At 41.0% G+C, this 27201-nt stretch overlaps 1 protein-coding gene across 3 annotated transcripts in view; it reads right to left on the bottom strand.

Moving 5' to 3' along the window:
* Positions 1-12996: 12996 nt before the first annotated feature.
* BZW2 (basic leucine zipper and W2 domains 2) overlaps positions 12997-27201 on the bottom strand; it is a 51756-nt gene continuing 37551 nt past the window's right edge. For all 3 annotated transcript variants that reach the window (XM_015853747.1, XM_015853744.2, XM_015853745.1), the window contains exons 7-12: positions 25031-25140; positions 23067-23237; positions 22445-22591; positions 20026-20164; positions 15073-15195; positions 12997-13454 (exon numbers count right to left, since the gene is read on the bottom strand). In XM_015853747.1, coding sequence (XP_015709233.1) covers positions 13426-13454; positions 15073-15195; positions 20026-20164; positions 22445-22591; positions 23067-23237; positions 25031-25140 — 719 coding nt within the window. In that variant the 3' untranslated portion in view covers positions 12997-13425. The remainder of the gene's footprint in view (positions 13455-15072; positions 15196-20025; positions 20165-22444; positions 22592-23066; positions 23238-25030; positions 25141-27201) is intronic.

Here is a 27201-nt window from a genome sequence, read left to right as displayed (position 1 = left end):
TCAAACTCATCCTCTCCAGATGCAGCTAAAAGTTGTTACCCCTCATCCTGTTGCTGTTATCTGGGAGAAGAGGCCAACCCTCACCTCAATCTCCTTTCAGCAATTATTACAAACTGCTTCAGTGTGTACCATGGCAGGATTAGGGTCCAAATTGTATTCTTATCTTTTTTGCTGGGTTTCACAAAGAGTGTAGAGTTCCTCCAACCAGGATCACTTGTTGTGATGTTTGTACCAGTACACAGCACTGCAGTTTCACTCCATAGGGATTTGGTTGCTGCTGGTGGTTGGTTCCTGGTCAGCAGAGGAAGCTGCATCTCTTCTGGTGAATTCACAGCAATTCTTAATAGGAACTTGTCATCAAAACAATTTAAGAAGGAAATTCCAAAAACATTTTGTTCTTTATAATTTGGCTGGCAGCTGTCTGCTAAGGAAAGCCACAGCAACTATCGATCCCTGCCAGCAGTGAGACAGAGAGGCTGAACAGCAGCAGCCTTTGTCTTTCCCGGGCTGTCACTCAGATCTTTTTTGGAAGCATCTTTTTTTCCCCCCGTGCTCTTTGATATTTTTGCCAGGCTTCTGCAATTAAATAAAACACTTTTTTTTCTGGTGGCTCTTTTGCTGATGTACATCTACCTCCCAGCTGCCAGCCAGGCTACAAATTAAAAACTCTCCAACATTTCTGACCACAAATTAAATCTGAATGCTCAACAGCTGCTGAAGTTTTCTGTCTGTTTCTAAACTTGACAGACACAGCCTGACTCTGCTGCTGGAGCTTTGCGAGGTGACAGGATGAGTGAAAAATACTTTGTGCTTTCTTTGTTCCTTGCTAATTAAGCTGCTTTGATTTTGCAGGCAATTGGGCTTTCTAAAGATACACGTTTACTGACTTGAGTTGCTGGCCTTATTGGGCCGCTCTTCTGTTCTTCTGGTCCCAAACCAGGCAGAGGGCAAACCCAGCACAAAATCACTTTCTTGGATGAAGTTTCATTTTAATTTTGTTGCGAAGACCAATTTCAGAAATGGTTTGTTGCCTTCTCAATAGGAAACAGTATCTCCAATGTATACCCTTTCCTAAACGCAAGAAGCCATCAGCCTATCAAATGTTTTTGTTGGATTTTGTTGCAAATACTCAGGTGTAAAGTTACTGTACCATTGTTCCTTTTGTTATCGGGCTGAATTATTCAATACTATCACCCACTGCCCTTCTTCTTCTAAGAAGATCTCTTTCCCTATTAATTATTAAAAGATGCACCTCCACGTTGTTAATTAATGCGAATATTTCTTACTAAGGGACACAGCTCTTACAGTGCCGCCTAGTACAACGTTACTTCTTCAGATCCAATTAGGCATCCTACCATATCCTCTGCAGCTTGGTTTGTACGCATTTGGGGCAGTTATAAACTCTGTGGGGCACAGCAAATCTGGTACAGGTCATCACAGACTTCAGTGAAGCAAACAGAGCTACAACAAATGAATGTAGCGTGGGTCTGCATTTTTTCTCCCCTCACCTCTCTGATTCTGTTCGCAAGTTACAGAGCAGACATTTAGATTTAGCATACAACTTGCCTTTCCATCCCTAAGCTGTGCGAAGTGCTGTCTCTTCAGGTGGTGGTCAGAAGTACATCAATACTGCTGAAACTTTCAGGCTTAAACTTTCTTCATGTTCTGTCTTTTGTTTGTTTGGTTAGTTGTTTTGTTTTTAATGGATAACTTCACATTGTTAGTTATTAAAAGGTTCTTCTGCAGTTAGGGAGAAATCTTTCCTTCTCTGAAGAAAACATTTGCTTGATTTTTATCTTTTTAAAGTTCAGTTGTTTAAACATCTGCTCCAAATGAGGACCCTGAGTATTTGTCTCTCCACCCTTTGTCTCTATAGGGGACAAATGCTGCACTCCCATGCTACAATAATCCAGAGCTGACTGAAACAACCCAGAGCAGAGTTTGCCCTTTCCTGCTCTTCCCCCATGTTTCTGATGCCTATTCTCCACTTCCTTGCACTCTCTTTGTTCTCCTGCCCTTCTTTGCTGCCTTTCAATGGCACTGCTGGCAACGGGAGGAGGGACAAGCAGTGTGAATTGGCTGTTCTTCCATGGGAAACTGCAATAGGGGATTGTTCACCGCACACTTGTGATGCTGCAGTCCTCACAGATGGGACAAAAAGCAGCGCTCCTGGAGGGAGGGGGGAGGGATTCTGCAGTGCTATCGGGGCTCAGTGCCAGCACACTTCTTGCAGTTGAGCAGAGCTTGAAGCAGTGATGCTTTGGTAGTTCACCGTCTGTTTCCATACAGACTGTGGTAATTTCAAGGAGGTTTCCTGCTTGGGGCCTTCTGCTGAACCATTCACGGTGAGAACTGAGCCCTTATGGAGAAACCTCTTCTGTTTCTACTGCAATCCCCTGTTCTTGTTGCTGCTTTATTTACTTGTTATGTGCATGAAATCTTTAGGTGTGTGCCACTTCTGAGGTACAGCTGTGAAATGTGGAGGCACAAGAATGTCTTAAAGTTGACACTGACTTAAAACATGGTGACCCTTTCTCTTGTTCCCTGCTATTACAGAGCCCCTAAAACACCCACAAGTGAAACGTTGTTTGCAGAAATTGATTCTTATCGCTTTATTTTCCCCAGGTCTACAATGGGCACTTGACAGCACTCTGAGTGGTTCCTTTCTCTCTTTGTCTTTCGGTCATTTTTCTTCCCCTGTTGTTTGTATAAAGTCTCTCAAGCACATCAAAATCAGGGAGGAGAAAAGCTGGGTAAAGCGAGCCAGGTGTTTGCCGGGTAGGAATGTCACATGTGATTTCTGTAGCATAATTACTATCAGTTAGCATTCAGTTTGACTTTCTCTTCTAAAATGTGTAAACAAAGTGCCAGTGATAGTAGGAAAAACACACAGAGTGAGTCTACATGATATCGGTTGTGCTGCATGACAGTCAGGCTTGTTGAAAACCATTACTAATTCCTTTGGGATTTTTAAGGAACATGAAATGCCCCTTGAGCAAATGTTTTTGGGTTCCTTTAAGGGACTACAGGACAACTGCAACTGATAGTGTTATAAACAGTAATATCATGTTTGTCACCATGATAATGCAGTATCCAGAAAATTTCCCATATTCCTTTTATACGTACAAAGTGGTCCCATAGGATTGTTTTTAAGGCTTTCTGCATCGGCCCTAAGAAGAAGCCAAGCATCTGCAGTCTAAGTTGTACTCCTAATATTTATTGTATGAAGCTGCTATTTTGAATTGTAAGTTTTAAGGTGCACACGGGATCAAGGGGACGAGATTCCAGCTGGCTTATCATGGGATATGCAAAGGGCTTATCCTGCCTTGGCAACTGGCCATGAAAGCATGACCCTGTGCTTGGCACAGAAGTGTGCCTGTAGTTTGTGGGTAACTGGGGCCTGTGCTATGGTCAACAAAAGTCTGTAAAGGAAAATAATGTGTATAATCTGTGTGAGTTTAACAGTGCCTCTCTATGAAAAGCAGCAGGTCCCTGTGCCTGGCCATTTCTCATCACTGTTAAAGGACGTTTGAGTCATCTTGGTCACCTGAACCACCTCAATTATTCAGTCGTGTCAATCAGTCACCTTGGTTTCCAGTAAAGCAGCAGGAAAAGTATATGGAATCAATAAAGCGTGTACTTTAAATGTTGTCTGCAGCAAAACAATTCTAAAGAGCTGAATTTAATGCCAGTGTCCGGTGTCCACATCCTAGTTATTTACTGTATTGTTTCACTGTGCCACAATAGGCACTGGCATGAAGTTGTGAGTTTCTTCCTGGAACAAAACCCGTTTCCTGGCAGCGCTACAGCACTTGTGCCATTCCACCCCAGCCCCAAAGCAGCCCTTTCTGGCACCAGGTAGGGAAGGACCACATAGGCAAAGCTTGCACGTTGGAGAGACCTTTGCTGTGCTGGGGGTGCCAGGCACAGACACACAAGGTGTTGCAGCAGTGCATTGCAGTGATGGGCTCTACAAGCCAGAAGCAAGGGAAGCTCAAATTTAGCATATGGAATGAACTTGCTTATGTTGTTTGGAATGGAAAATTCTTCTCTGAAGAGAAAGCTCTTTGGGACCCTTATTTATTTATTTTAAGTGAAACATTGTAGATGGAGAAAGGGAAATTAGGACAGGAAAATATGCCACTGTAGTACAGCGGTTAGAGCAACCCACAACTAGGTCAGAAATCAGCTTCTCCTAAAGCACAAAGATGTAGCACGTACTGGGTTTAGTAATTCCAGCAAGTGGTTACAAATCACAAGCAATGAAATAGGCATATTCTTTGAGAAGCTTTCTGATCAAAATCAAAATGGCACAAAGCTCTCGAGTTAAGGCTGGGCAGTTGAATCACTGTTAGAAAGCTCCTTAGACTGGAGTCTTTTTGCAAGAGTAACAGTGACAGGCAGGCATGAAGCCACTGATTGGGACTGAGCTGCTGGGTGTCCAGGCTTGCTGTCTAAGCCTTTCTTTACAGTTCCATCATCTACCATGCAGTGGGTGAAAATAACATTTGAGTGTAACAATAGCACGTCTGCTTGTTAATTCAGCTGATACCCATTTCTTTTGTATTGTCCCATGAATGGCACTTTCCAGACAAAAGATGGATTTAGTGAAGTTTATCCTTGTTATGTTTATAGACAGGTGAGAAGGATGAAGGAAGGGAGGAAGGGAGGAAGGAAAGAAGGAAAGAAGGAAAGAAATAGCTCTGTGACTCTTGTCACAAAGGGAAAGCATGTTTCAGAGGTCAGCCTTCTGAAAATACTACAAGAGGCAAATACTCATTTAATAGACTTACAAACAGTCCTTGGGATTTTCTGAAGCTCTTATCTTAATTGTAAGAATTGCCTTTTTCAGCACGTTTACAATCTTTTCTGAATTAAGATGATAGATTAAGATAAGGATAGTTTGTTGCTGTTAATGTATTAAAGAAACAAGTAACCAGAGGCTGAAAATAGCAGTGTAATGGCATTTTCAATAGTAGCACATCAAGGGCTTGATCCTAAGCTCATTCCTTGTTTATGGGGTCAGGATTCAGGGATGTCCTTGAACAGGCTGATTTTAACTAAGTGTGGAAGAGAAAAAAGCAGAATTCTAGACCCAGGCAGCTGAATGGTTTAATACTTCCTGCAGCCACATCAGAAAGTTTTGGGTGCCCTTAAGCATAAGGTGTTTATGTGCCTCTCTGCAGGGGCAGGCTTGCTGCAAAGGCTGCCTCATGGCGGCAGTGCTCTTTCTGCTCAGCCCCAGCAGGAGGTGGGGGATCATTCAGAACAGCGTGGTGTGCTGGCACCAGATCCCCTGTGACATTCTGTTCTTCAGGTCAGAGATAAAACCAGCAACCTTCAGCACTAAACATAAGAACTCTGAGGTTAATAAGACAAGTGATTGCCTAGGACTAACAGAAGGGTGGAAGCAGTGGGGAGTATAAGCAGTTTTCAAATTAATTGCAGTTCTTATCAGTTTTATGTTATGTCTGCTGCAGGTTCTCATTATCATCACATCCTAGAGATTTCCACTTTATCAGGTTCAGGTGGAAACCATCACTACTTGATTTGGTTTGAAGAGGAAAATGAGTACCATGCACTGCAATCCTTCCCAGGTGATCCCCGGGAGCATTCCCAGCTTGAAGTAATCAAGCATCATATGTTAAGAAGCAGAAATCTAAAATGTTTATGGTGATATGGAAAAGCAGGAAGGTCTGAGCAAAAGACTTTGTGCTATGTGAGCAGATGGATGGGGAGAAAAGCTTTACATCTCAAATGAAAGCTGCAGCATGTACACTTGCTGTAAGCTGTGTAAGTGCTTGTCATTGGGTCTGCCTGTTGGCTATGCCCCTGTCCATGCTTGTTGCTGAGAAATATGGGTCGGAAGGGACCCCACAGATCATCAGATTCAAACTCATGCTCAAAGTAGGGATAACTCATAAGATGAAACACTGTGAGAGGCCTTCTCTAGGCCAGTGTCATGAGTTATAAGTGTAGATCAAAAATCAAATTGAACCATTTCTCTAAGAAATGCGTGTATTTGATTTGGGAAAAAAAGCAGCCACTGCACTTCAGCTTCACCCCATTCTTGCAGCTCTCTGTATTGTGCTCCAGAGAAGTTCATTCCTAAACACACCCAACTGCTTTTTTCTTTCTCAAGGGCACAAGCTGCAAATGAATGCTGTGTTTTTCCCTAGCACAAGGCCATTTGCTTAATAATAATGATCAGTGAATATATGTTTGTTTGTTTCATCATAACAAGGAGAGAAATACTAGAAAGGGAGAAGGCAGGCAGTGCATAGGAAGATGTGCAGTCCTATGTATATCATGCATTCAGAAGGCAGAGGAGCCCTTTCTTTCCCCCTGTGTCAACACATGCCGATATCTTCTTTGACATTCTGCTCAAGTGGAATAGATCACTCGTGAGAGAATGGAGTTGCTTGGCCCAAATCAGCAACCACCAGATGAAAGAAATTCACGGGCAGAGTAGAAAGACTGACTGACAAATCACAGTGTACCTGTGTTCTGTTTTCTTAGTGATTTCTAGAAGTCAGCATGCTCGCCCTGCTCCATTACCTTGGCTTACTCATGTTAAAGTCAGCTGCTATCACACTCTGATGATGTCAGAATCTCAGAAACAGGAAAAAAAAAAATAATCTTGCAAACATGAGCAGCAAATGGCTCAGGATTCAGAAGGTAAATATAAAGAACCCAGGTTCTTTCGTGGTATCAGTCTTAATCTAGTGACATTAGTCATTTAGACACTTGACAAATATTTTGAAGCAATTAGTACAGTAATAATACTCAATGTCTGCCCCTTGCAGTTCATTTTCCTTTAAAACACCTCCTTAATAGAGCAGCTGAACACAGTACTTTTAAGGATGCATAAGGAGCATATAGAAAAAGAGACGGCTGTTTCCTCTTGTTAGAGAAACAATCTGCTGCTGCCAGCCAGTTCTGCTTAATATCCACCATCATCTGTGTGCAAGCTGGGAAGCAGTTCCATCATCTGGCCTTCTCTCCTTGAAAGCACTGAGTATCTGGCTTTTACAGACATACAGTAACAAGAGTGCTCAGGAGTGTGGTCACCTGTTAGCACAGCTTTCAGTGGTCTTTTTGCAAGCAGATGAGGTTAATAGTGCACTAAGTGCCTAGTAACTACCAAAGAGAAGAAGACACCTCTTACAGTTTGGTCCTTGGAGCATCTGCTGACACCCAGAGTTTAGGGATGAAACTGCAAGATCTTGTGCTTACTTCAGATTCCTTCTTCACTGTTGATAAGGATCTCAGTAGTTACAATGTGTACCTCTGCACGTTGCAGGCTGACATAGCAGGGAAAGACAGCTGCTGAGAGGTGAGTCAGTAGCAAAGTTTGAGGTTCGATAACTTCCCCCAAACTGGAAGGAGTTTCTGCATCCTGGGGAATATGTGGTTTTCCCATTTCATGGGGTAGGAGAAGTATTCTGGGGAATTCCAGGATACCTCTGTGCTTCTGATATTTTAAGGGATTTCTTGAGAAAACAGCAAGTATGAATTTTTTCATACAAGCAAGATCACATTTAAATGTTACCTACAGCATGGTTCACTCTCCCTCTGTTGGAGAGCTTCAACCAGAAGGCTGTTCCTCTGCTGTCACTCTCCTTTCATGTTTGCAGTGCTTCATTGCTTTCCCTGAGTTTATTTTTAGAGAAACTGAATTTATCCTCCATGACTCTTCCCTTGATACGGGACAAAGTTGTTCTTCTGTTCCTCTCTAAGGGTTAGTATTACCAAGAAGGCCCCGCTTTTCCTCTGTGCCTTTTTTGTATTAAAAACAAAATGCTGTATTGCAGCGTCAGCACCACCCTGTGTTCCTCTTCTGTCAGCAGCCTGAAAGCTGCCGGGGGATGCAGGTACAGTGACAGCCACCAAGTCACAATGTAAATACAATGGTACCTATTTTACACAAATAGTTATTACAAAAATAACAGGACTACATACACACAAAGCTAAGGAGATACGTAAAGGAAACTGAGAATGCGCACAGAAGTTGAAAGATAAAATAAAAGGCAATAAACATAGTTAAAGGTACTGCAACAGGGCTCTGTGGTGTGGCTGTAACAGCAGCACGAGTGAACCTATGTGGTGAAGAAGGGACAGCCCATGACCTCAATTTACACAGTTCTCCCAAATTATCCTTCTGTTCTGCTTTCTGTGTCCTATGCTGCTCTCAAGAATAACATTGGGTGCTCCTTCTCTCTCTCACTTGGCAGCATTTCCAGGAGTTGACTTCCCCCCTGAGAAAACACTGCCCTATTTGAGATCTCTAGAGGACGCATCCATACAAATCTGATCACTGAGGGTATTCTTGTGTTTGACACAGATTTTCCATGCAAGAGACAAAGTGTGCCAACAGATGTGGCCCACGTGCTCAACTTCCCCTGGGCCCTGCCAGGGGCTGTGTGCATGCTACAGGGGCACCAAGGGGAGGCCAATGTAGTGCTCCCGGCAGAGCCAGAACCTGGGCTGAGGGACAGCATGCTCCAAGTCTTTCTGGAACTGTAGGCCAACCTGTGAGGGCAAGTTATATGGGTTAACACAGGTGATAAGTGATCTGGCCGGGAGCACAGGATGCTCCACCTTTGATTTGTTGTTCAATAGCTGATTTTTATTTTTATTTCTTATTTTTGAGGGGGCAGAGGCCGTATCCTTGGATACATCAACGGTACTGCTGTGTTTTTGCCTTCTGCTAAAATGTATGGCTGTGGGCATTATGCAAATACCTCAGCAATAATTAGTAATGATACGGAGAGAATTATATTAGCCTGTCAGAAAGCTTCATCAGGGAAAAATAAATACAAACATCTCAGGCAGCTGATATACTGCAACACAAATGTACGTTATCACTACAAAGCAGCCACAGTGTTGTCATTTATTTATTCTGGGTGGTTGTTTTAATTGTATTGATTTACTTATTTTTGTATATGCTCAAAAATCAGAGAATGACAGAGAAATAAACCAGGTTTATTTTTTTCCCACAGCAGCTCCTCAGTTTGCAGTTTCTTTGCAGTCCCATAGGCTGAATTGTGAGGGGTGTTAGGGTAGCAAATTATCAAGCCTTGTAATGCCACCAATAGAAGTGCTGGTGTCGAGTGCAGGATGTGAGAGCAATTGTTAATGCTGAATTCCTAAATGAGGTACTTAGGTGGAGGTGAATGAGCTTTTGGCACCCAGAATCCATGTGAGTGGCAGATTCAAGTACCAAAATGCTGCTGTCAGCCTATGTCTGTGTCAGATCAGTGGTCACAGTGCCAGCCTGTTTCTTCCTGCTGACTGGGGGCTGGTGGTGGAAACTGGGGCGGACAGCAGGGTCTCTGCTGTGGGTGCAGACATGCCCTATATGTCTGCAAATCAGAGTCATCTGTGTGGTTTCTGTGATCACTGAGCCCAGAAAATGCATTTTTCTCTTTGACCCTTAGTTTCCTTTCTCAGAGTGGCAGAGGGGAAGCAGACACATGGTTCACCCTACTGCCTTTTGGGAGCACCTGAAAGTTTCCGTGGCTCCTTCTGAGGGCACACTAGTTCACCGCAGTACAGAGCTGACTGTGCAGGGCAGCAACCTGCTTTAGGTCTCTCTGGGAGCAGCTTCATGTCTGCAGGAGCTCCTGGTGGGGCACAGGCCTATGTGGGGGTTGGAGGTGCAGTAAGGTAGGGCTGCTGCAGCCTTACTGTACAGAGAGGTGCCCTCACAGCTCGTGTCCCTTGGATCACAGCAGGATTTTGCCTATGGGCCTTCCTTCCAATGGGCTCTGCTGACTGAAGATTTGCCTGTGGCTACTGAAAAGGCCGCTCTCCCAGCTCAGGTCTGAGCAACAGAAACCCCCAGCAAAGCGGGCAGGCCTGCTGCAGGATGAACCACGACCTGTGTCCTGCTGGGTTCCTGCAGGCCCAGTCAGGCCTGAGTGCACCCTGTATGGCAACCTCACCTGGGGTTGGCTTACAGTGACATGAAGCCCCCAAGGCCTGTTGGCTGGTCAGGAACAAACACAAACTTCTGAAATATGGTGACACAGAAGCAAGAGCCTGACAGAAAAGAGGGAGAAGTGAGCCCTGAAGATTCCCTTTTAAGTCTTATGCTTTATCTTTTCAAAAATATTCTTTGCATTTTGTGTGTAATTAAAGTCTCTTAAATGCTCACGAAGACACTTGATACGTTTTTATATAACTAGTAACAGTACTCTGAAATACTCATACTGAATATGCATTAAGCATTTTTAAGCATTACGTATTTTATTTATCTTTCAGAGTAATGTTCAAAAATAGTTTCCCATTTTCAAGTCTTTTGACCGAACCATTAATGGTCAGGGCATTAATCAGAAAGAAGTTAAGACTTCAGGGTATCTATTGACTGAACATACTCACCCCTTCAGAAGTATCTCCAGTGTTCACAAACAACTGTTAAATATTAACAGTGTAGCAGGCCACCATTTTAATATATAACCAGTGGATTAACATGGATTAAGTCAATGGCAAGCTGTGTATTTTTAACAATACTACCACAGTGGAGGAGGAGCTTCCTCTGTATAAGGCTGAGGTGCAGTTATACAGAAGCAGAAATATATATCAATGACTCTCAGATCTCTGAGGGCTTTAACTGAAACCACAAAACCTGACTCACTGAGTGCAAGTAGAATGTGACCCCTCTCCCACAGAGCACTTTTGCAAAATGCAAAGCCTAATCATCACATGTATTTATACTGAAATTCAACCCGGTGTTAGCATTTCTGTTGGTAGTTGCATCCTGACCTAGTTGACCTTCCAGCATATATTCTAAATACAATTGGATAATAAGCAAGTCCACAAATGAACTTCTTTCAATAAGGTGGGAAAGCTGCTGAAAAATAGAAATACAGCCCAAGCAAATTTACGAGATGTTTTATTGGGGGTGATCAAGCTGGAAGGGGTTTCCAGTGGCTAAACTTCAGACACAGACGTGAACACTGGAGACATGGGATACCGGGACAACTCCAACTGACACAGGCCTGTTTTGTCTCCATTGAAGTCTATGCTGATTGTTAGTGTAATGCTGCAGATGGCTCCTCCCCCCAGCCTGAATCACAAGACTCCGCTCCATCAGCGGTGCTATCCTCAAAGTACTCATTTCTGCCTGACCCAACCGCAGAGGGATGGAGACAACAGCATTCTGCAGCCTGGTTTGTAGGAACAAAGCTTCAGTGAAGCACACTGCTGAGTGTGACAGGGGACTTTGTCTGTGTCTGCTGTACACTGGAGGCACAGACGCATTCACAACCAGCCACATTCTGCAGGAAAGCAGCGTTTGCTAGCAATGTTTTTCCCTTCCAGCAGATGGCTCAGGCAGCTCACAGCTAAACGCATCTCAGCAGCCCATGGTGACCTCACCTGCAGGTGTATGTTATTGTGCCCTTTGTGCATTAGTCTAGATCGGCTCCTTTGACTTGAGCCTGAGTTTTAAATTATATGGAAATATAGTTTTACATACAGCCAACTGAATCTTCATGCTACCTTTGAAAAGCACCACTCTGAATGCAAAATATTCCCAGCAATGGCGGCTCTCTATCATTAACAAATCGATGCTGTCACACTGCAGCTGCACTGAAGAGATCATCCCAGGTCAGCAGTGCCTGGCAGATTTATTTTCTGTAATAAAAAAGACTGAACTGGAAATCATCCAGGTAATTCATCAGTTCTACTTACAATACACTGCCCTACTGCCTGCCCAGCACTGCTACAACTTACTGGAAAGATCCACATAATGTATATTTCCTCTTTCCAAAATCAATACCTGTACAAAAATAAACATTGCTCTAGCTGGAAAGCTGGCATTCAGCAGCACTTCATTTCTGCCTGATGTTTGCTGCTTCCTGTAAAACCAGATACTTATTTATAGCCACATGATCTGTGGTTTACCATGTGCTGACTTTTCCCATCAGAACAATCTATAGTTGGGTAGCTTATTGGTTTCTAATTACAAGATATACAATTCCATTAGTTCATTATGCTTTCATGCCCCTGTCCCCCCGCCCCCTTTAAGTATATAAACCTCCTCTTTGCAGTCTTTTCCAATCCAAATGCTCATTTATCATAAAGGGAATATCACAGAGCATTTTAAATAGCATGTTCCTCAAGAGAAGATGAAGTGGAATGGCGTGATGTGCAGGGAAATAATTCACTACCCCAGTCATTCTGGGCACAGCAGAGGGAGGAGCAAGGCAGAAGACGACCATGCAGAGTAACCTGGCTTGTGAAAAGGGAATTAGCAGCAAGTGCCACCTGATGGACTGATGTATGAAAAATGAGTGCAAGGCAGGGGACTGTGCTACACAGGACATCAGTGCTCAGCTCACATCTATGAACTCCAGCAGCTCTGATGCTGAATATCAGATCTCCAATTCTGGGCTTGAGGCTTGCATGTATGTGCAACACTGCGCACTGGCTCTGTGTAAACACCACCCTAACCAGGTCCCAGGCACTGGAGTTCTAAATTACATAACATCAAGGCATGAGGGAACGTTAAAGAAAGCAGGATGGATCTCCTGAGAAGCCTATACATTCATCTGCATATTTCAGACTTGTAAGCTGTAACCTCACACAGGTATACATATGTCTGATTTCACACAGCGTCTTCTAATCATGCACATTTTCCAATTAACACTTCTTAAATGAGATGCTTTTTCTCACACTACTTCGCCATCATCAATACCTGAGTGCAGTCTGTACTGAGAACACCACATCATTCTTCTGATTTGCACAATTTTTTACATGCAAAATGAGGACAGCAGAGATTTGTTTCTTCGCACTGCTGCAATTAAGTGAATATATCAGCATTTGCTATGGAATCTCATTTTTCCACCGATGCCAATTAACTATTGATGTTGATTTTGTGAATAATTAGTATGAAAACCATCTCTTGACACTCTCGTATGTAATTTTCACTCGAGGAATTGTAAAAACTTGGTGACTTTGTGAAACACACACTGACAAACACCACACAACTAAGATATAAAAGCCATTTATTCAAAAAAATGTGGTGGTGTCAAATCACATACACAAGCCAATATTGAGCTACAAACACAGACCAAACAAGATCTATAAACAGAAATTGGAGTGTTCATATACCATAGTACCTGAAAAAGACCGTTAATAAAAAGGAGTCCATAAGTATTTCATTTCACTTTTCTTATATGGCTCCTTGCTGAATGTCTTTGCCTAAGTTAGAGTACAATGAGCCAGAGGTAGAGTCCCAAGAAAAGCATCTAATGCCTCAGGGCTCCATTAAAAACCTTTATTCTTCTAAACAAAAGGAAAGCCTAGCCTAAAATTTTCGGTATGACACTGAAGTAAAGCCTCTTTGCTTGAACAGTATGGCATTCCCAAGCGCATTTGGCATTAACCTAGATTGAGTCTGTGCTTTGTTGAACCGTCTTAGTTCTCCTCCCCTTCAGATTCTGATTCTAGAAGAGAAGAAAGTGAGATATTTCACGTAGGTTGTACAAGAGTAGTGATGCAGTTCTATAAAATAAAACCAAATATCTTTCCCAAATTCAAATGAAAGTTGTCATCACATCTGGTACCTCACAGGAAAAGTTAACAGATTACATTGGGTACGTCAAGAAAGAAGAGTAAACTTTAGAAAATCAGGTTCTACACTGTTACACTCTATTGGGTAGTTCTTGATTGTTACAAGTTATCTGTTACTCCGAGTTTCACTGGATGACATTCCTACATTGCTTCCAAGTTAGGATTCCTATTCCATGATTTTTTAATTCTAACTCACTACAAATTATTCTGTTCCTCATCTGCAGACACAACCAACAAATACCTGAGCAGAGTTCAATAAAGAATCAGCATTATTTTCTTGCTCTTTTAGTCTAAGTAAACTGTACTGCTACTCTTCTAACTATTTGCTCTGCAAACATTAGTCGTCATCATCATACAATGTATTAGTCTACAGCAGGAAGTAAAATCTTGTTTGCACATATTCCTTATTTATGTAATACAACATTAAAAGTAACTTGTAAGTATGAACACGCTCAGTGTTTTTGTCACCTAAAGCTACTTTGCATCATATTGCATTTCTGTGCATTCACCTGACAGGAAAGGGCCTGCTGACACCAACATAACATGTTAGATCAGATTTCTCAAAGCCAATATGATCTGCATGTTCTAACTACAACACTTTGGTTTTAGTAGCACTGGGCTCTGTAATTAAGTACGTCTGTGAGATGAGCTATGCAAAAAAAAAAAAAAAAAAAAGGTAACGAGGAACAGAAAGACATACAAACAGAAGGGAAAAAATGCTTAATTTGACCAAGATTGGTAGTCCAAAGTGTGAAAGGAGCTACCATTTTTGTGTTCCTATATGTATATGTGAATTACTAATCTTACCTGCCCCTCAGAATTACTATGTATTCCCACTAAGATTCCACTAGAATCTACATCAAATGGATACAAATGAACACTAATAACTATATCCCCATCTACTACACATGGATTGATCCTTCCAACTGATGGGGTTTTCTCTTTCAAGGCAAAATGATAACCTATTTGAGCAGTACAAAGATAAAAAGTTATGGGCCAGAGAAAGCCGTTAATCTCCCCAGTAACTACTTTAAGGTAGTAAACACAGATCATATATCTTAGCCTGTGCTTTCAGATAGAAGGAATTTCTGTTCGTGTTGTCAGTAGAAGCAATGGTAGCAGAAAAGGTACCAATATGGAAGAGTGCTAGCTATAGTGAGATAGCACAGGCACATCGGCACATTCCACACTTGCACGGTCATTTGGCTATGTAGATACAGACAAATATACTTTCCTTCCTGTAGAAGCTTTAAGTATGTATCCATGGACAGGTGGTGCTGATGGCTTCAGGTGTTATAAGAACAACTTGAATTAACAAGCAGCAAGTGGTGTTAGGCTTCAGCATGACTGCAAACAGCATGGAGCAGACATGTCTGCTACCTTCCATTCCAAATCTGCATGCTTCATATGCCTAGCACAACTCAAATCTGGAAAAAAAGCTCACATTTGATTTGCCTGGAGACTACCGTATTTCTCTAAGTATATCCATACCTTCTTCAGCATTTTGCAGCCACTCGACAAACTTCTTCATCTGGTCAAGAAAGACGCTTTTGCCTTTAGCAACATGTGCTTCTTTATACCACTTGAGAATTGCTTCTTCACTCAGAACATCAGCTGAAATAGAGATAAACGTACGTACAGAGTCAATATCTGCTTTAGAAGATGGTGGAAGAAAGATACTGACCGATTGTTGGTCTGGGAGTTCTTTGTTGACTTTGTTTGGCTTTCCTTCTCAAAGCCAGCAAAAAAGAAGCTAATACGATCACAATGGAACAAGCTTTGCATTAACTTCATTAGGCTTCAGCTACAGAGTATTTGATGGACTTTAGGAATTCCAAATGCAGTGAAATGTGTTAAGACTTAAATTCAAGTACCAGATATTATGCTTTTGGAAAGGAAAGTTCTGTGCTCATCCGCTTTAAGTGCACTGCAAAAGATGGTTGATTAGAAATGTCAAAACAGCCTGCACATGTTAGAAGTCACCACAAGAAGAAACACATTTTTTCTTCCTACTGGATCACAGAACTGTGCACAGTTCTAGAAATCTGAAGTAACAGACACCATCTGATAGCAGTCTAGAGAACTGATAGGCATTTTTTGACACCATTATCATCTAAAGTCTTATGCAATTTATTAACCAAAAAGAGTAAGACCACCGCTTGTTCAGACTGCCCATTTTAAGGGAACCACTCAGATGGACAGCAGAGCTGACATTTTTTGTCAAGTACCAACAACAGAACTGTCAACGAGAGAATGCGAAAGTGAGTAAAATTCAGAATGAAGAAATCCTAACAAACAGCAAGGACACTTATTGTTTCCAACAGATGTAAATTTAGGCCTAGCAACAGACCTCTAGCTTTGAGAACAAAGCTTCTATGATCCAGCCAAGCCAAATATCTCAGTAATTCATGGCTGTAGAGACAAAATCTGGGATCCACAATGGCATTTTGGCAGTTACATAATGGAGGGGGAAAGAATAAAAAAATCAAACTGTATTTGTTCCATAAAAAGACTCAAGACAGCTTTCTGCATCTCATTAAAACTTCCATTCTTTTTGTCTTTGAAGAAATTCACCCTTCCTTGCTCTGCAAAATCAACACATTTATTTTTGAGTGCTTTCCTGCTTCCTCAGACTCTTTAGTATCATTCCATCAATTTGGAGTTCATTTGCCTAAATGTGGACCCTGACCACCAAACTTATTCAACCTACAGGTTCCAACAGATGTGGCAGTGAAGATAATGTGGCAAACTGAAATAAATGACACCAAACCTCCACAGCATCTGATTGAATTAGACTGAGAGTAGACATAGCACATGTGCTGCTGAATAACAAACAGATGGGAGCAACCTGGGATACATTTGAACTTCATCAAAACTACCCTAAGATATCCCACAATAACTGAATACAAAACAACTCCCTCAAAGTTTGGATTTCAGTGTGTGCATGCAACTGTAAGTTACCTCATCTCTCAGACACTTGACAGTAAGCTGAAAACACAGGGAAAGCAAGACCACACCAGCTGTGTGTTGTTTTTCACTACAACTACATTGCACTCAGAGAACTCCAACAGTGACATGAAACTGTATCTTTCTGAAATCCTAACATGTGGCAATGAAGTCTTCCTCAACATTAAAAGAAACACTGAAACTAAGAAAGGTTTTTACTTTGCATTAAGTACTTGCCAGCCATCTTTAACAGCATCTGAAAAGCATTATGGCATTTAAGGAAGACAGATTTTCACTGAGCAAGCTTAGAATGCATTTCACAAGGACTCCTGTAAAGCTGGAACTTAATCCCTCTATGTAAATCCTTTTCTTGATTCACAGCCTATGAGCTTTAAGGGTATGCTGCCAAAGAGGAAGAAGAAAACTCACCCTCTTTCCCCCACTCAAACCCAAATCTGATAATAGCAGAAAACAACCCTGCAATGTGCCTTGAGGATTAAAACACGCTTAAGTCAGGTGGATAAGGAATTTGCCTAGATATAACAACTCCATAGCAATAAGCCTCCTACACTAACAAAGAAGAAAAAAAGCTTTCAACTACAGGAAGGGCAACTGCAACTCTTCTTTCATTACTGAGCAGTATTACCTGAACTACATTTATGCCTCCAGTGCTCATATAAGATGGTATTTTCCTGTCAGCACAACGATGCTCAACTAAACAATCAAGCAGGACGTGCTGAGTTAATCATACCTCGAGGTTGCTATGAAGCAAGAGGAACACTGAAGGGGATGGAACGTGGAAGGGAATGATTTTATACATATATACTTGTTATTTCTGATTGAACTTGATTATAGATAGATTTTAACAGCTGAATCTGAACTCCTGTGATTTGTGGGCAAGCACACATCAGTTTCACTGCAGTCCCTGGTGATATCAGCCCCAAAGAGCTGGTTCTCCTGTACATGCAGCCAACTGCCACTCAAACCACCCACTGCCAGAGCCTTCAGGTACAGCCATCCTGACAGGCAAAGTTTCAGAGCAGAGACTCGAGAGATTCCAGAAGTTAAGTAGAATGTTACTTGAAGTTTAGATCATGATTTTGGACTAAATCACCTAGTGTGAATGCAGTCCTGTTTTTAACTGCATAGCTGCATGCTTTCAGCTGCCAACACTATTCACAAATTCCAGCTCACCTCTACTACAGATAACACAGCTGGGAGGACAGTCTTAGGGCAAGAGCTCTTTCAGTACAAGAAATGTCACCCACTTTACTGTAAAGGTCTATTTTTTTTTCCCTGGGAAAACGTTGTACTTGGCATAAAAAAATGGTATTTGAATAATGAAGATTAAAGATAATTTTATTAAAAAAAAACAACACTACCAAAGCCTGTCTGTCAAGCGGAACTTGAATATTCAGTTCTTTTAAGTGTAAGATTCCTACTATTCAAGAAGACAGTCTGCATCTTTTATGATGGAAAATTGGAAGGACTGAAATAGAAGATGTTGGATACACTCCTAAGAATAGTCATACAACTAAATTTGTCAAAGCATGGGTGGCATTTAGTGCCTAACACCATTGATGATGATCTTCTTTATGCCCAGGAAACACTCACTCGTGATGAATAATAGGCAATAAACTGTCCACATGCCTGGTAAATAGCTGCGCTTCTGCTATCCATCCACAGATACTCCAGATGCCTCCGTTTGTCACTAGAAAAAAGTCACAAGGTATTCTGAAACCTCTCCAGATCCTACACAAGTCACCGTTGAAGTAGAACAGGAAGGGCAACACAAGCATCTGCTGTTCCCTCACTGCCAACATAGCTATTAATAGACAAGGAAGCCCCTAAGAGTCAAGCTAACATGAAACATAAGATATGCTGCCATCAGCAAAGAATCTATGGTAAAGCATGCATCTCTAAAGGAACTGGATGGCTTGTTTCTAGTGGGTAGATTGGAGCTGGGAGAAGGAAAGGGTGAGAATCACCAGCACCAAAATGAAGCAGAGACAGGCTTCAGTCCCCATTTCTGACTGCTATCTTCCTTATAGCTCTCAACAAACCAACCATGAGCAGCTAAAGCATGATAAATATCACAGGGGAGAAATAAGAATGGGGTGACTGGTGTTCCCAGAGTCTTTCCTGGTTAATTCAGAAGCATGTCCTGACCTAATGGACACAGCTTACTTGATTCTAAACCTGCCCTAAAACAGATGGAGCTGATAACTTCCTTATTCTATTCAGGCTCAGAAGGATCCCCACTGCTACTGCCTATAACATCAGGCTTGCAATTGCTAATAGGCAATAGTACATCCAGCAATCAGGCAGATAGTTCTGAAAAAAACCACCTAACAGTTCTGAAAGGAGTCCTATACAAAATTATTTTTGTTTCAGTCATCACTCATTGTTCATATGCACAGCCGCTGCAGTGCTCATTAGCCAAGTACAAAGTAAATTCTCTTCCAAAGAGAGTTCAATATTAAAGACTTGCTGCAAGTTGCACCAGATCACTGAGGCCACAGGATATTGACACAGGGATTGAAATAAACCTCTCTCATCCACTTGCTACATCTTCTGAACCCATTAAATTATTTTGACAATCTCAACTTGTTTGCCTCAAATGAGTACTGGCCACAACAGAATGAACTAAGATCAATACTGGGTTGCTACTCCTGCTGATTTTTCTCCTTCAACTATTTATAGCAAGAACATCAGAACAAACTGTTCAGCACTCACCCATCATACACAGTACAAGATCATTAGACTCTGACAACCTGATCTGAATAGACTTGCTACAAAAGTCAATTTCACAATCAAAATCCCTCACTCTACGACACCTGCAAGAAGGGAATGGAAAAAGGAATAGTAAAAGCATAAGGAAAGCTAAATTTTGGCAAAGGGAATAATACACACAAAAAAATCTGAAAGATCTTCCTGCCAAGAAGATTTTACTCCTAAATTTCTTAAAACCAAACAAATATTTTTGGTCTTATTTTATTATTTTCTACAGCTACTAGAAATTAATAGATTATTTTTTTTTTTTCATATTCTTGATTTTCTATTAGGACAAAAGCCCACTGAGACTGCAGACACCACTGAGATCCTGCTCATGCTCCTTGACTGCAAGGTAAATGCAACAGAAAGAAAGGCTTGATTTGACTTTTCCCGCTGCCATGTGTGCCTCTGAGCTAAGAAAGCATACAGTATTTTAGAGTCCAACATAACCGTTAAGCATGCAATTATCTACAGAACACCATTTCCTTTTATATCACAGGTGAGTAGCTGGCACAGATAGCAACTATGCCACTAGATAAGGACTTATGAGCTCAAAATTAAGGAGCTACTCAAGAGATCTCTTTCTGATTAACTGCTTCTAATAGTTTGGTCCTGTCTGTAGTGCATGTCCATAACATGCTTATTAACTTAGCTCAACAAAGTCAAGTCAGTGCCAAGTACAATGTCCATGCAAAGTATATAGGAGCAGACATATACTTTTACCTTTATAGAAGAGTACCACTATCTTCTGAAAGGCTTTCATGAAATGGATGTTGTCATAACAGTACTCCTGCACCTTCTGGAGAAGGATTAACTCTGACTGGCCTTGAGTGCTGAAGACAGCAAGCAGGGGGGCATATTGCTGAAAGGAGGACAGGGTAAGACAAAATGCATGTTAAGCTTAAAGAAACATTAAAATCATTTTTCAGAACTGAAGACACATTACCTTTGACCTTCAGATCCACTGACCAAATATATGTTAACATTACTATTTAAATTGTTCTTGCACTGATTAGATCAGTCCTTCTTTGTTTTCAGTAATGAAGTTTAGCATTTTTCAGCTGGATTTGCTATCGTTTGATATAATGGGATGTACATATATAACCTATAATACTAGGGCTCCCAATTGATACGACTACAACATAGCTAACACCACAGACTGAGTTCCTCCATTTCACGCAGGTATATGCACATTTTTAGAAACAACTTATTATTTTGGAAAAAACACGGTAACATTCATGGAAGCTTTAGGCAAGACTCTTCCTTTTCCCCTTCTGGCTCTTTACTCATCCAGCTGTCATCTAATCAACTTGTAGGGAGGCAGGGCAATATACACTGCAGTTTATGTCTATTTAGTAGCATCAGCAGAGCCCAGTTCCATCCACGGATCTGTGATCTACAACTGCCTGTAACTGTTAAGCAACATATTTAAAGAAATCCTAACTTTTCAGTTTAGAAATAAGAATTCTACAGATTGCCACATTTGATTGACTTTTTTCACATTCCTCTCCTCACTCAGTAACTGGTATAGACGTACAACTGAAAGTCTCAGAAGTGTCCAAACTCAAGCAGCATAAAATTATATTCCTCTCATCATTGGCTAAGAAAAGCTGCATTATCTTCCATTTGCCTCAAGTTATGTTGCAATGGGTCAGCAGCTCCAGTGTCACAATGCTGAGACCACAACTGTGTTTGTAGTCTGAAACGGTCTAGAGGACTCTCCCATCCATGAGAATGTCTTTTCAACAAATCAGACGTGGCCTAGGGGTCAACAGCATTCATACAAACCCAGCAGTGTTTCTCTCCCCAGCATTCAAATATTCCAGTAACAAACATTTGTTGATTTGCTCTGCAGTACTGCAAAGCAATCAACTGATACCTTCTTGCAGCTGAAGACATATGATCCATCATTACATCAAAGGAACAAAATAATATCTCCCTTCTGAAAACTCTTATTCTTTCTAATATTACTTGGGTCACTGTGGCTGGGAGAAGACTTCAAGGCATTTGGTTTTACCATTAAAGATTACACAAGATCTCAAGTGACTACACTTCTAGCATGACTGTTGCTCCTGAAAAACCAAATTCAGATGAAAGGACAATCAGTGTGGGAGCCAAAGCAACATAAGAAAATGGTTGAGGTGTGGAAAGCCATCAATATGAAGAGAAAAGGAATTCTATTAAGCTTAAGATCCATGCTACCATAAGAATAAAGGTACTGATTTGCACTGATTGTTTCTGTTTTGGGGTAAATATTTGCAGGTCTGAATACGAAGGAACATTCTTTTGCTCATAGCTTAACAGCTTACATGGACTAAATCTGCTCAAGAGCTTCTCTTCCCTTGTTCTCATTTCAAGTCTCTTGCACATCACAATTCTTTCAGATCTGTCTGAGGAACCATGTATACAGAGTAATCAGTCACTGCTATAATTCTACACCTACCTCCCTTCTTCCCAAGCTCATAATAGCTTTTGTATCAATAAATACTGCAATCTGTCATCTGGCTTTTTGTGCATTCAGTTCATTTATCCAGATGCCTCACTTAGAGAGCAACCATACTATACAGTGCAGAAACCCTCAAGTCAGCTCCTGTCTTACTAGTTGAGAAGTAGCTAGCCAGCTTCTATGGTGAACATCAGCAAGACATACACATAATAGGTTCTGAACTCTGCAGTCCTGCACGAATCTAACCAGCTTTGTGCAAAGCCAGCACAGGTGTCTCTTCACCATGCTTCCAAAATGTCTTTGCTTCCGGCAAAGACATTGCAAAGATAATTCCAGTAGGCTGACTAGTCAGGTCAGCACCGCTCTGAGCCTCATCATTTGTTTAGCACCAAGTCCCAGGCAAAGAGCCTCAGCACGCTGAGAACACATATTGCAGAGGCTCTCAAGCTACAGCCACCTCAGTTTGCCCTGGTTCTCTACACTGTACTCCTCAGGCGACAGAGTACAGCAACTCATAACTTTAACTACCTCATTTTTGCATTACTGTGACTGAAGAAGGGACATGACACTTCAGTGTGTGGTATCAGTTAACCCTGAAGACCAAATCTCCTAGAGTTAACAGGTAAAATTTGGCAGCTGTAGAACTTATTCTGTTATTTCACAGCAAGCCTTTCCCCTCTTCATTTGTGCATGTACCTTTAGATGTTTGAGGGCTTGCTCCGCAACCAGCTCTTCTTTCTTGTTCCATTCCACAGCATTCATTACACAGGTCCACAGCAGACCAATCACTGCTGGCTCAGGCAGCTCATTTCTTTTCATTTCCTCTTTTACATAAAGCACCATCTGAAGCATGAAAAACAGTGCTGGCTTCAGCAACATTTCCAGTCAACCACTAGAAACTCTGCCTTATTAAGTACTTATAGCATTTACAAATAGCATATTAGAATAAAGAAAACAAGAATCAAATTTAGAAGAAGAATAAGAATGAAGCACTTAGAATGTTTATATTCATCAACATTACTGTTACTCGAGTGTAAGTTTTCTCCTTCCTGCCCAACCTTATAGCTAACAGTTACATGAACCACTGTCTCATCAAGCAGAACTAAACATAAAAATATAGCTAACTGCATTTGTAAACCCAAAGGTTATTTTGCTGCTTTCATCTGTTGAAACCACCAAATGAATTTATCAATAAGTTAAAATAATTTAAAGAAAAAGAGAAGTAGACTGAAGTATCCACATCTGTTCATCTCCACTTACTGAGTATTTATGTCTTGGACTATGTTTATATAAACAGAAGCTGTAAAACGCTCCTTACCTCCTTAATTGGGCATTCCTGAGAGAGACGTTCTTGTAGCTCTTTTTGAAGTTCTTTACGAGTCCCCAGTGACTGCTGAACTCTAAGAAAATCTGAGAGCTCTTTTAGACCTGCTTCAGTGAAATACTTGGCAAAATGATCCACATTCTGCCGGTTGGCAGGAAATAGTTCCTAAAAGTACAGGAATACTCTGTGTTAAATAAACGATGAATGAGGGCTCTTGACAAAATGGAAGGAACAACTTCAAGGAGTGAACACTGAATCACCCATTACCGTTCTACCAGCAGTAGAAAAGTCAACACTCCATTCACATTATTGCATTGTTACAGCAGGGAGAAGAAATTATGGCCAGTTATACAAAAAAAGCAACCCAACACCTGTCCTACATTAAGGTCACAAAACTTATGAAGAGTCATCAGCTTAAGATGGCGCCCAAAACAGCTGAGCATTTCCCAAACTCTGTGAGTCTTGTAGGGGAAGCATAAATGAATAATGATAAAGCCATTACATGCTAGGCACATTTACTGTGTCCTCCCAGGGCTTACCCACATTCACTCTCATCAGTACTTAACTGGCCCAGGCATGCTAGCCTAAATGTTCCTACTTTGCTGAGCAGTGATTACCATTAATGCATCACGTGAAGATCACTATATTCATTATGTACACTCACATAAACTCACCTACACATATCTGACTCAAAGAAACTGCGTATCTATGATTTCTTAAATCCAGGTACTTAGAAAAATTTAAGTGTTGCTTAAAAACTGCTAGAGTATGCTCCCCATCTTGGAAAGGATTCAAAGATATTTGCTTACTGTAACTTACTTATTGTAACTCCTGTGGAATGAACAGAAGTCTGTTTTTCTCCCCCTGCAGGAGACTAGAGACCCTCTATCTATTTGTTTACTGAAAAGCAGATTAATGAACTTCCTCAAGGCATCTATGCTCAGCAACAGCAACTGATACTTGATAATTCTTTAATATAGCAGTGTAATGAGAGCCAACAGCTGAAAGCTTTACTCAGTAAATTTCAAAACAGAAATAAGACAATTAGCTTTTTTTGTTCCTCTTCTCTAATAAATTAGCCCATTTCCCAGCTTTGCTGCAATTTATTTATCATTTGGACTCAAAATCACATACAAACTGAAGAGAGGAAGGGGTGTGGGAGGCTGCTTTGCTTTTGAAAGTTTCTTGCTTAATCATACATTACTGCCGTAAAAATAGGAAATACTGCTGAAATTCTCTAGGCAGTGCTGCACAGGATACAGCATGTCTGAGTGATTATCACAGCAACCTTTTTTAAGATTGATCTTCAGACACACACTAGCAGGGGAAGGCACATGACACTGCTCCATATTCACGTACACTCTAAACACCTCCGGCCACTGCTGCAAACCCAGAACACAGGTTTCAAGACAAAGGGCTGAAAGCTTTCCCTGCTCTGCTTTCACTAGTTCTGCTGTCATCACTGCAGGACCATTAATGCTACCCAGAGGGCAGCTGCTGTGGAAGACTGGCTTACCCTGCTGTCTCTGTATCATTCAAACACCATCACCTTTGAAAACTATGTGGGAATCATTTCTGGTTAAACAAGCCTCTTACATCTTGTTTCTTATTTGTGGAAAAATAATTACAAAAAGAGAAGAAAAAACCTTTACGCGCAGTTGCTGTTGGTGTGTTTTGTTAGCAGGGGTTAGGAAGAAACAATTTGCAAGCCCCACACATTCAGCCTTTCAGAAGGCATCTAACTACATAAAAACAGACAAAAAGTTGATATGTGGTATTTAATGCTGCTGAATATGTATCAGTGCAACACGGACATAACATCATTGCTGTGATTCAAAATACTTTGGAAAATGCTATGGCAGTCTTAGGGGACTAAATATTTTCACAGACAACTATTGCCTGCATTTTATTTCTCTCTCTTCCTCAACAGAAGAAAAAGATTAATACATTATACTTACTAGCAATCTCTTATCAAGGTTGGCTTTTCTTAAAGCAGAGGTAACAGAATTGGCATCTTTCTCTGCCATCCATGCTTTAAAAAGTTTTACAGCAAAAGAGGCTGCAATCCCTGTTTGAGAAAGTACACAAAACATGTTTCAGCAATTTTCAACACAAATGAGAAATTGTTACAGCAATTCATTATGGAATGAAAATACACTCATGACAACAGGACCAAACATGTGGAACTAATGTGCACCTTTTTTTTCCCTCTAGTGCAATACTACTTTTCTGAGTATGTTGCACTGCCTTAAAAGCTCTTTCTACCTATCCACACTGAACTGTTCAAAGACTTGGCTTGCAATTAATTTCTCTACCTCTGCATCTTACAGACAACGACTGAAAAATGTCTATGTTAAATCAGCTAGGAAATGAAGGCACACAATAACAAAGGACAGACAGGAGAAAGAAATGGAAAAAAAAACACAAACATATCAAAGGGCTTTTGAAGTCCAGAATAAGTTTAAACAACTTCACAACTTCAAGGCAGTTGAGCGTACCCCATCCTCCCAAACAGTATTTAGTAGCGGGTAGGACCAGGCACAAGTACTATTGTAAGAAGAAAAATCCCTTCCTCAAAGTACAAATTAACATTTTCTGTATGAAATCAGAAGAAAAAACAACCCAACACCACATCTTTATTTCTACAACCTATAGCTTTCCCAGAGGAGCCTAAGCACCATCCCCACACCTTCCTCCCTTTAAAAATCTATTTTCTCATGCACCTCCACAGCTCTGCTCCAGCTTCTCAGCTGTAAGCAGCCAGCTGAAAGGAAGCTGCAGTGCTGTGGAGCTGGAGACACATATCTCCCTTACTGATGTGGTCCCCTGCAGGTCAGTTATGTTTCTTCATACTACATTCACATCAACACTTTCAGTACTACTGAGAGCAGTCCTGATATTTTTATGTTTTGCCTCCAGAAAGTCCTGAAATTCTATGAGCTGCACAGCTCCTCCTGATGCAAAGTAGCTTAGTCATTCTTACCCACTTAATTGATTGATAACCATTCTTTTTATTTCTAGGATACATTGACTAAATGAGTCACCAAACAAAAATGGAAGAGATTATTCCCCAGGCAGCACTAACTTCATTAACATTCATTACAGATCTTGACTGTCATGACAGTTTTGCCAACCTTATTTCAATAGCCCAGTTGTGAGGCACGATCCTTGGAGAAGTACTACACGAAACTATGATGTGCGATGACATTAAACAATAGCCTAAATATACCACTTTGGCTCATTTACATATTGTGCAGAAGGTTCCAAATGAAATGAGCATGATCATAAAAGCAATGAGCAACTAGTCAAGACTGAAAAAGCCTGTTTGACTATAAGGGGACCCAAGAATAACATTCATCTGTAATTTTAACCTGCAAACACCATTCAGCTTATCTGAAATGAGCATTTGCATTCTAGAGCTGTGATACTTGATGAAGATAAAGGTATTTGTAGCTAGAAATCATTATTCACAGCATGTATGTTCTGCACAGTACTTGCACAGCTGTGACAACAGAACCTATTCATATCAGAGGGCAGATAATGCAAACAAAATGCCTCCACAGCAGCACCTCTCAGCAAGCAGTGCCTGGTAGCACACGTGTTGGACTTTGGCTAGAAGCACTTTTATTAGATGTCAGTAAGATCCACACTGCAGCTTGTTAGGTCACATGCTACTTCCTTATGAAAGGAAGCATGGAACAGCAAAAAGTCCAACCAGCTGCAGATGAGCATGCCAGCAACAAAAAAGCACTCATTCTCAGACCATGGGGATGATGACCGAAATCAAACAGAACTGCCTTTGCTACCAAGTACCTCCACCCTATATCCTTTTTCAAATCATTTTCTAGACTATTCATGTGTTGCCACTGTCTTTTCTTCTAAAATGTGCTTTTTTTTCCAGGGCTTTTATTTATTTATTTTTTAAAATCCATTATCAAGCCCACTGATAGAAAGCAACTTCATCCATTCATTTTACTGTTTATCCCCAGTGTGTTCTTTGCATTTGCATTAGCATGAGCGTACACTTAAATACACAGATAAAGAAGACTGTAAATTCTAGCAAATGTTTAGAGCTCCCAAAAATGCTATTTCACAACATGAATGCAGTTTTTCTAGCATTTTTGCATGA

The sequence above is a fragment of the Coturnix japonica genome, chromosome 2 (assembly GCF_001577835.2).
Source record: "Coturnix japonica isolate 7356 chromosome 2, Coturnix japonica 2.1, whole genome shotgun sequence".
Classification (NCBI taxonomy): domain Eukaryota; kingdom Metazoa; phylum Chordata; class Aves; order Galliformes; family Phasianidae; genus Coturnix; species Coturnix japonica.
This window is presented reverse-complemented; position numbering and strand designations above follow the sequence as displayed.